Source organism: Rattus norvegicus, chromosome 8 (genome assembly GCF_036323735.1).
Source record: "Rattus norvegicus strain BN/NHsdMcwi chromosome 8, GRCr8, whole genome shotgun sequence".
Lineage (NCBI taxonomy): Eukaryota > Metazoa > Chordata > Mammalia > Rodentia > Muridae > Rattus > Rattus norvegicus.
Genome location: NC_086026.1, coordinates 3,846,802 through 3,857,217, shown reverse-complemented (window position 1 = coordinate 3,857,217; position 10,416 = coordinate 3,846,802). Strand labels below are relative to the sequence as shown.

Here is a 10,416-nt window from a genome sequence, read left to right as displayed (position 1 = left end):
TTGTATGAGTGTGCTTTTCAATATATAGCAACATTTTAAACAACGGTATCTAAGTATCTTGGTGAATCAGTAGGTTCCCAATAGAATTCGCATGTAATAAGCTTGTTATTCAAGATAGAGCAATGTTTTAATGAACTGAAACACTGTTTCTTTGTGAATCCAGTTAGTTCCCAGTAGCAGGCTCTTGTAATATGTGTACTTTTAAAGATTTATCAAGATTTGTTGAGTCGAATCTCAGTAACTTGGTGAATTCAGTTAGTTCCCAATAGGCCTCAATAGTAATAAGTGGACTGTTCGGGATATAGAAAAATTTTCACGAATGGAAACAAAATTTCTAGGCGAATTCAGTGAGTGCCCAATGGGACATGCTTGTATGAGTGTGCTTTTCAATATATAGCAACATTTTAAGGAACGCAATCTAAGTATCATGGTGTATTCAGTAGGTTCCCTTAAATTCGCATGTGATAAGCTTGTTATTCAAGATAGAGCAAAGTTTTAACGAACTGAAACACTTTTTCTTTGGGAATTCAGTTAGTTCATAGTAGCAGGCTCCTTTATTATGTGTACTTTTAAAGATTTATCAAAATTTCCTGAGCCGAATCTGAGTAACATGGTGAATTCGGTTAGTTCCCAATAGGCCACAGTAGTAATAAGTGGTATGTACAGGATATAGAAAAATTTTCACGAATGGAATCAAAATTTCTAGGCGAATTAATTCAGTGAGTTCCCAATGGGACATGCTAGTATGAGTGTGCTTTTCAATATATAGCAATATTTTAAGGAACGGAATCTAAGTATCATGGTGAATTCAGTAGGTTCCCAATAGGATTCGCATGTAATAAGCTTGTTATTCAAGATAGAGCAACGTTTTAATGAACTGAAATAGTGTTTCTTTGTGAATTCAGTTAGTTCCTAGTAGCAGGCCCTTGTAATATGAGTACTTTTAAAGATTTATCAAAATTTGGTGAGCAGAATCTCAGTAACATGGTGAATTCTGTTAGTTCCAAATACGCTGCAGTAGTAATAAATGGACTCTTCGGGGTATAGAAAAATTATAACGAATAGAATCAAGATATCTAGGAGAATTCAGTGAGTTCCCAATGGGACATGCTTTTATGAGTTTGCTTTTCAATATAGAGCAACAATTTAAAGAACGGATTCTAAGTATCCCGGTAAATTCAGTTGGTTCCCAATAGGATTCGCATGTAATAAGCTACTTATTCAAGATAGACCAACGTTTTAAAGAACTGAAACACTGTTTCTTTGTGAATTCAGTTAGTTCCCAGTAGCAGGCTCTTGTAATATGTGTACTTTTAAAGATTTCTCAAAATTTTATGAGCCGAATCTCAGTAACTTGGTGAATTCGATTAGATCCCAATAGGCCGCACTAGTAATAAGTGGACTGTTCAGGATATAGAAAAATTTTCACGAATGGAATCAAAATTTCTAGGCGAATTCAGTGAGTTCCCAATAGGACATGTTTGTTTGAGTGTGCTTTTCAATATATAGCAACATTTTATGGTACGGTATGTAAGTATCATTTTGAATTCAGTAGGTTCCCAATAGGATTCGCATGTATAAGCTTGTTATTCAAGATAGAGCAACGTTTTAACGAACTGAAACACTGATTCTTTGTGAATTCAGTTAGTTCCCAGTAGCAGGCTCTTGTATTATGTGTACTTTAAAAGATTTATCAAAATTTTGTGAGCCGAATCTCAGGAACTAGGTGAATTCAGTTAAAACCCAGTAGGCCGCATTAGTAATAAGTGGACTCTTCGGGATATAGAAAAATTTTCACGAATGGAATCAAAACTTCTAGGCGAATTCAGTGAGTTCCCAATGGGACATGCTCTTATGAGTGTGCTTTTCTATACATAGCAACACTTTAAGGAACAGAATCTAAGTATCATTTTGAATTCAGTAGGTTCCCAATAGGATTCGCATGTATAAGCTTGTTATTCAAGATAGAGCAACGTTTTAACGAACTGAAACACTGTTTCTTTGTGAATTCAGTTCGTTCCCTGTAGCAGGCTCTTGTAATATGTTTACTTTTAGTGATTTATCAGAATTTGGTGAGCCGAAATCAGTTACTTGGTGAATTCAGTTAGTTCCCAGTAGGCCTCAGTAGTAATAAGTGGACTGTTCGGGATATAGAAAAATTTTCACGAATGGGAACAAAATTTCTAGGCGAATTCAGAGAGTTCCGAATGGGACATGCTTGTATGAGTGTGCTTTTCAATATATAGACACATTTTAAGGAACGCAATCTACGTATCATGGTGAATTCAGTAGGTTCCCAAAAATTCGCATGTGATAAACTTTTTATTCAAGATAGAGCAAAGTTTTAACGAACTGAAACACTTTTTCTTTGTGAATTCAGTTAGTTCACAGTAGCCGGCTCTTGTATTATGTGTACTTTTAAAGATTTATCAAAATTTCCTGAGCCGAATCTGAGTAACATGGTGAATTCGGTTAGTTCCCAATAGGCCACAGTAGTAATAAGTGGTATGTACAGGATATAGAAAAATTTTCACGAATGGAATCAAAATTTCTAGGCGAATTCAGTTAGTTCCCAATGGGACATGCTAGTATGAGTGTGCTTTTCAATATATAGCAACATTTTAAGGAACGGAATCTAAGTATCATGGTGAATTCAGTAGGTTCCCAATAGGATTCGCATGTAATAAGCTTGTTATTCAAAATGGAGCAACGTTTTAACGAACTGAAACACTGTTTCTTTGTGAATTCAGTTAGTTCCCAGTAGCAGGCTCTTGTAATATGTGTACTTTTAAAGTTTTATCAAAAATTGGTGAGCCGAATCTCAGTAACTTGATGAATGCAGTTAGATCCCAATAAGCAGCAGTAGTAATAAGTGGACTCTTCGGGATATAGAAAAATTTTCACGAATGGAATCAAAATTTCTAGGCGAATTCAGTGAGTTCCCAATGGGACATGCTTGTATGAGTGTGCTTTTCAATATACAGCAACATTTTAAGGAATGGAATCTAAGTGTCATGGTGAATTCAGTAGGTTCCCAATAGGATTCACATGTAATAAGCTTGTTATTCAAGATAGAGCAACGTTTTAACGAACTGAAACACTGTTTCTTTGTGAATTCCGTTAGTTCCCAGTAGCAGGCTCTTGTAATATGTGTACTTTTATAGATTTATCAACATTTGGTGAGCCGAATCTCAGTAACTTTGTGAATTCGGTTCGTTCCCAATAGGCCGCATTAGTAATAAGTGGACTGTTCGGGATATAGAAAAATTTTCACGAATGGATTCAAAATCTAGGCGAATTCAGTGAGTTCCCAATGTGCCGCGCCTACAGCAGAGTTAACGCAGCTCTGGGGCAGACATGACGACTGAATGGGAGCCGGTTTGAGGGTTCGCACCACACGTGGTTAAGCCCCCTGCTTGCATGTGGTGGACTCCAAGAACATGTGCATCTGGACTTCCCCCGTGCTACAAATTGGCTCTGGGCTGATGGGCATCTGGGTCATGGGAAAGATCGTTGTCAGCAGTTATTTCTTTATTTTTTCTTTGTTTGATTCTGAGAATGATCTTGGTAAGACAGAGTCTTCCTTTAATAATAGGACAGAAGGTCCTGATCTATTTTTGATCACTAATACCACAAGCTTTCCTGCTTCCTCTTTACAGCAGACAGAGCCTCTGATGACAGGGACTCCAAGGTTTCAGATTATGTCTTCTCTTATAGATAAGGAAATCAAAGATTTAACAAAGAATTATACTTATAAGTATAGTGATGCTTCTTCTATTATGGTGTTGGTAGAACTGTTGAGAAATGATTCCTTGAGCTTTGGGTCGGCTATGAATATTTTACAGAGTATAGAAACAGGTGGTGACCACCAGGTACTTACAGGGGACCATATGTGCATCGACCAACGGATGCTCTATTACCATATACTGGAAATATGATTTGAATTTTGATAGGTGGGTTACTAAGGATGGATATAGGGTCAGGTATTTGTCACTGCCTTGGTCAGAAAGATTGACAAGAGCCCGTCCACCTTGGTGTGTGCTCTCAGAAGAAGAGAAATGGGAGGTAAGGTCACAGATCATCAGATACTTTAGACAGGGATCAAACATACAATATTATTGCCCCAAGCCTTAGATGTACATCTACAGGACTAACAAAGATGGGATCAAAGGGTTAACTAGAGCAATAGAACTAGGTACACAGACATGATGGCGTAAGATATGCCAGACATGCTGTCCCCTGAAACTTCCTCCTTGATGTGACAAACAGAGAACTAGACTAGGCTGGCTGACTGCGGCTCGTCTAAAAAAAAAAGCAAGCTATACCTTTTTACAGAAAAATCAAATGTTCTTGGCCATGGTCCAAGATTGTTATACAATGAAAATTGTGTATAAATGTCTGATGCTCTCTCAGTAAAGTTACAACAGCTGACCACACTCTCTCTGTGTCTGTGTCTCTGTTCGCCATCCTGTCTCCGCTCCACGCGTGTCCTCAACAGGTGCCCCCCCGCGGATCCTTGGAACCTCCAAGATTGCCGACCGCGGCTGCTGGCGCCCGAACAGGGACCCCCGGACACGTGCATGCTGTTGTCTTCTTGTGCTTTTCCTCTTTTTCTTATATCCTCTTGCTTTAGAACTGCAATCACTACAGGAGCGGAACGGACTCACCGAAGGGAACTGCAGTCCCGCCTATGGAGAAGAGGTAGGTGAGGCTGAGTCACTCATTATGGGAGGAACGGGCTCAAAGGGACAAAAAATTTTGTCTCAGTATTACAGAGTCTCTTAGCAGAAAGAGGCCTCAAAGTCAAGGAAAGTACTGTTGTGGAATTTTATCAATTCCTCATGAAGGTTTCCCCCTGGTTCCCAGAAAAGGGAGATTTTAATCTAGAAGATTAGAAGAAAGTAGGTAGAGAAATGAGAAGATACACCGTTAAGCATGGAGAAGAAACCATTCCTAAACAGGAATATCCCATATGGTTACAGATGAGGGAAATCTTGGCAGAACAGTCAGATTTGATCTTGTTATCAGCTGAGGCACAATCAGAGAAGGATGTTGAGGAACCAGTGTATGATTTGCCTTATGATGATGTTACTGAAGTTAAGGTTAAGGAAGTCAGGGAAAAGACTTATGGAACTAATAAACCCCTTGTTAAGAAAGACCCCCTCAAAGATGAACCTCTTGGGATTGGATGATGACGATGACCTCTCCCCAGGGGATTGGGATGATCTAGAAGAGGAGGCAGCTAGATATCACCATGATGATGATCTGGTCTTTACAGTGAAAAAGGGATCCAAGGGATCTAAAGCACGCCCAATACCAGCCGCTCACAGAAAACTACTACCTCCAGTGGGTTTCGCAGGGGCCATGGCTCAAGCTAGGGAGCAAGGTGACACTTCCTTCGTTTTCCCAGTGGTCTATACAGGAGACAGTGATGATGAAGATTCCCCCACATGAGAACCATTACCCCTAAAAACATTAAAGGAATTACAAGCTGCAATACGAACCATGGGGCCTTCGGCGCCCTACACTATACAGATAGTGGACATGGTGGCCAGCCAATGGTTAACTCCGCATGACTGGCACCAGACTGCCAAAGCAACTCTCTCCCCGGGGGATTATATCCTCTGGAGGACAGAATATGAAGAAAAGAGCAAAGAAACTGTACAAAAATCCTCAGGAAAAAGGGGGCCCGAGGTAACTTTAGAGATGATGCTGGGGACAGGAGCATTTGTTGCCCCTGCTTCTCAGGTAAAAATACCCAAGTTTATCCTAAAAGAGGTTACTACCAACGCTGTTTTGGCCTGGAGAGCAATCCCGCCTCCCGGGTCAAAAAAGACTGTCTTGGCAGGAATAAAACAAGGAAATGAGGAATCTTATGAGACCTTTGTCTCTAGACTGGAGGAAGCTATCCACAGAATGATGCCCCCAGGAGAAGGGGCTAAAATGCTCTTAAAGCAATTGGCATGGGAAAATGCTAATTCACTATGCCAGGATCTTATAAGATCAGTGAGAAAAACGGGAAGTATACAGGACTATGTCAAGGCCTGCATAGATGCCTCTCCTACAGTGGTACAGGGGATGGCCTATGCTGCTGCCATGAGAGGACAGAAGTACGAAGCCTTTGTTAAACAAACATATGGAGGAAACAATGCTAGGGACAACTCTGGCCCCACTTGTTACTCATGTGGAGAAGTGGGACATTTAAAAAAAGATTACGGGGTTGGGGATTTAGCTCAGTGGTAGAGCGCTTGCCTAGGAAGCGCAAGGCCCTGGGTTCGGTCCCCAGCTCCCAAAAAAAAAAAGATTGCAAAAGAGGTCAAGGGGAGGGCAAACGCCCCCCTCCTGGCCTTTCCCCGCGCTACAAGAAGGGCAGGCATTGGAAAAGTGAGTGTAGATCAAAGTATGACAAGGATAGAAATTTGATTACAGATAAAAAGGAAGAAGAAACAAAAAACTAGATGAGGGGCAGCCTCTCAGCCCCATACAAAGAGAGAAAAATAAAGGTCAAACCTCGGAGTTAAACCCCGAGGCAATTCCATTCACTATTCATTACCTACACCCGGAAGCGCGGGTTTAGATCTCTCTTCCAAGTTCGATGTCATCATTTCTATGGAAGAAGGGACGGTTTTAGTCCCTACAGCAGTAAGGGGAACTCTACCTGATGGAGTTACAGGGCTCCTTATAGGAAGAAGTTCCAACTATAAGAAGGGCCTAGAGGTCCTTCCAGGAGTCATAGATACAGATTATCAAGGGGAAATAAAAATTATGGTTAAAACAACCAAACATACAGTCATCATACACCAAGGAGAGCGTATCGCCCAGATATTACTCTTGCCATATTTAAAGCTGCCCAATCCAGTGCTCCAGTCAGAAAGAGGACTGGGAGAGTTTGGATCTACTGACCACATACATTGGGTCAAAGAAATCAAGGAAAGCAGGCCAATGCTCACTATTTATCTTAATGGTAGAAAGTTTGTAGGCCTTCTTGACACAGGGGCAGATAAGACATGCATTTCAGGAAAAGACTGGCCTTCTCATTGGGCCATCCATCAAACAGAGAATTCCCTACAGGACTTAGACATGGCCTCAGGAATAGCAAGAAGCAGTGAGCCTCTGATTTGGGAACATGAGAACAAGACAGGTAACATACAGTCTTATGTCATACCGACATTACCATTTACCCCCTGGGGAAGAGACATTATGAAAGTCTTGGAGGTAAAATTGGTCACAACAGAACAGGTTTTTTGATGGGGGCCATTGAGGACAACCTGTTCGCAGATCAAATATCGTGGAGATCTGAGCAGCCTGTATGGCTCAATCAATGGCCCCTAAAAGAAGAAAAATTACAAGCTTTACAGGAATTAGTCCAGGAACAATTGAGGCTAGGACACATAGAGGAAACCATAGCCCATGGAACACTCCGGTGTTTGTTATAAAGAAGAAATCAGGTAAATGGAGATTACTACAAGACCTAAGGGCAATTAATAGCACCATACATGACATGGGGGCCCTCCAGCCTGGACTGCCATCCCCGGTGGCAGTCCCCAAGAACTGGGAGGTAATAATTATAGATCTACAAGATTGTTTCTTTAATATAAAGTTACATCCTAAGGATTGTAAGAGATTTGCCTTTAGTGTTCCTTCTTCAAATTACCAACGACCCTATCAACGATATCAGTGAAAAGTACTCCCCCAGGGGATAAAAAATAGTCCCACATTATGTCAAAAATTTGTGGATCAGGCCATTTCTTCCGTCAAGAAAAAATGTAAAAATTCATATATGATTCATTATATGGATGATATATTGATAGCCCACCCTCAGAGGGCCATAGTGGACCAACAATTATTTGACATTGTAAATGCTTTGGAGGAATTTGGCTTGATTGTCTCTGAGGAGAAAATTCAGAAATATGATAATTTGAAGTATTTAGGTACCAATATTAGAGATAATAATATAACATATCAGATATTACAGATAAGACATGATAGACTAAGAACGTTAAATGATTTTCAGAAGCCTTTGGGTAATATTAATTGGATCAGACCGTACTTGAAAATAACTACCGGAGAGTTGAAACCATTATTTGAGATACTTAATGGAGATCCTAACCCATATCTACCAGACAATTGACTATTGAGGCCTGTGAGGCATTAAAGAAAGTAAATGAAAAATTGACTCTAACAAGGGTCCAACGCTTGGATCCTGCTGAAGAGTGGTCCTTGTACATTCTAAAAACTAATTATACCCCCACAGCCTGCCTGTGGCAGAATGGGATATTGGAATGGATTCATTTACCTCATATTTCACATAAAGTTTTGGTTTCTTATGATACCCTATGCACTCAATTGATTATCAAGGGAAGACACAGGTCTAAGGAATTATTTAGAAGAGATGTGTATATTATTGTCATCCCATATAATAAAGCTCAACTAGAACAATTATTACAAAAAAATGATGAATGGATCATATCCTTAATTGGCTTTACAGGGAAAATAATTTTCCATTTACCTCAGGACCCAGTTTTAACTTTTGTATTAGAAAATGAGGTGATTTTCCATAGAGGATATTCTAAAACTCCATTAGAAGATAGAATCAATATAATCACTGATGGGTCCTCAAGTGGACGATCAGTGGTGTGTATACAAAATAGGGACTCCATTATTAAGAAGAATTCAAGATATTCAGCTCAACAGGCTGAAATTAAAACAGTCTTAATAGCTTTTACAGAAGTAAAACAGGCTTTCAACATTTACACAGACTCCAAATATATATTTAACTTGTTTCCGGAAATAGAGTCGACAGTCCTGTCGCCGAGAACCAAGATTTATCTCAAATTAAAACAGTTACAAGAATCTATTCAACAGAGACAGAATAAATATTTTATAGGGCACGTGAGGGGCCACTCGGGGCTTCCAGGTCCTATAGCCCAAGGAAATGCTTTAACAGATTCACTAACAAAATTCATACAGGCTGTAGAGACAGCTAAAAGAGTCATGATCTACATCATCAAAATGCTACTACACTTAGATATCATTTTCAAGTTACTCGTGAACAGGCACGAAAAATAATTAAATCTTGTCCTCCTTGTCCAGATTGGGGACATACATTAAAGATGGGAGTTAATCCACGAGGATTAAAACCTCACATTTTATGGCAAATGGATGTGACTCACATATCAGAGTTTGGAAAATTGAGTTATGTCCATGTCACAGTGGACACCTACTCACACATGGTGTTTGCCTCTGCCAGAACGGGAGAGGCAGTGAAAGATGTAATACAACACCTGGTGCAGAGTTTCTCTTACATGGGTATCCCGAAGAAAATAAAGACTGACAATGCACCTGCCTATGTGCCAAAAACCTTAGAGCATTTTTATCAACAGTGGAACATAGCCCATGTCACAGGAATTCCATACAACCCACAAGGGCAAGCCATTGTGGAACATATACATTAGAATATTAAAGCACAGATTCAAAAGTTAAGGTCAACAGGTAAGTATACAACTCCCCATCAATTGCTTAGCCATTCCCTATTCGTTTTGAATCATGTAAATACAGATAACCAGGGGCTTACAGCCACCGAAAGACATTGGGCGGAGAAGGAGAGTGCTCCTAAACCCCTGGTCAGATGGAAAGACCAATTAACTGGCCTATGGAAGGGGCCAGATGTGCTAATTGCCTCTGGACGAGGCTATGCTTGTGTTTTCCCACAGGATGCCGAATCACCAATTTGGGTCCCAGACAGACTCATCAGGCCAGGCAAAGGAAACGGACATCCGTCCCCCATGCCGAAAGAGGCCGAACCGCCAGATAATGCGGAACCTGGCCAAAAAGATCAAGGCGACTCGCCTAGAGCCAAAAACAAAAACACGCCAGACGCCGACGTGGACACAGCTTAAAACCCTGACAGCTCAGGCAAAGGAAGTATTGAAGGCTACACATGCCCCGGAAACGACAACCTTGCTGTTTGTGGCTATGCTTACAGTCATGAGTGCGCCCACCACTTTAGGGGAAAGTTTTGGGCTTACTTACCAAAGCCACCCATATTACATCCTGTAGGGTGGGAGGTGTCGAATCACATCAAGGTTTTAACCAATCAAACATTAGTGATATGGGGATGGCCTGACTTTCACCTTCTAAAGAACAGCTCGGGTTATGTAGATTTTGAGGGAAAGTCCGATTCTCTGCCAATTTGCTTCTCTTTCTCCCCTTTGGTGCCAGTGGGCTGTTTTCAAGTGGGAAAAAGGGTGTTTAACAGAGATACCCCCACCTTGGAAAATATCAAACCAGATGGAAAGGGCAATGGGCGGCGTATGTGGGAATTGTGGATGACCACCGTGAGCGATAAAGAAGAAAAAAGACAACATTATACCACAGCAAAGAATCTTCCGCCGCGCTACCCCCATTACAAAACAG

The 10,416-nt window shown here is 40.7% G+C and overlaps 1 protein-coding gene across 1 annotated transcript; it reads left to right on the top strand.

Annotated features, from left to right (window-relative positions):
• The first annotated feature begins 5,050 nt into the window (after positions 1–5,050).
• Positions 5,051–9,899, top strand: LOC134480123 (endogenous retrovirus group K member 10 Gag polyprotein-like). The gene is made up of 2 exons (XM_063266354.1): positions 5,051–6,192; positions 9,714–9,899. The coding sequence occupies exons 1-2, from the start codon at positions 5,506–5,508 to the stop codon at positions 9,897–9,899; spliced, it is 873 nt and encodes a 290-aa protein (XP_063122424.1). The 5' UTR covers positions 5,051–5,505.
• Positions 9,900–10,416: the final 517 nt, after the last annotated feature.

What these genes read in the sequence shown, in the direction of transcription:
- LOC134480123 (XM_063266354.1), top strand. Translation starts at nt 5,506, where the DNA reads ATGGGGCCTTCGGCGCCCTACACTATACAGATAGTGGACATGGTGGCC. An exon ending in CTTGTTACTCATGTGGAGAA is followed by an intron (nt 6,193 to 9,713) that starts GTGGGACATTTA and finishes GTTTTCCCACAG; the next exon opens with GATGCCGAATCACCAATTTG.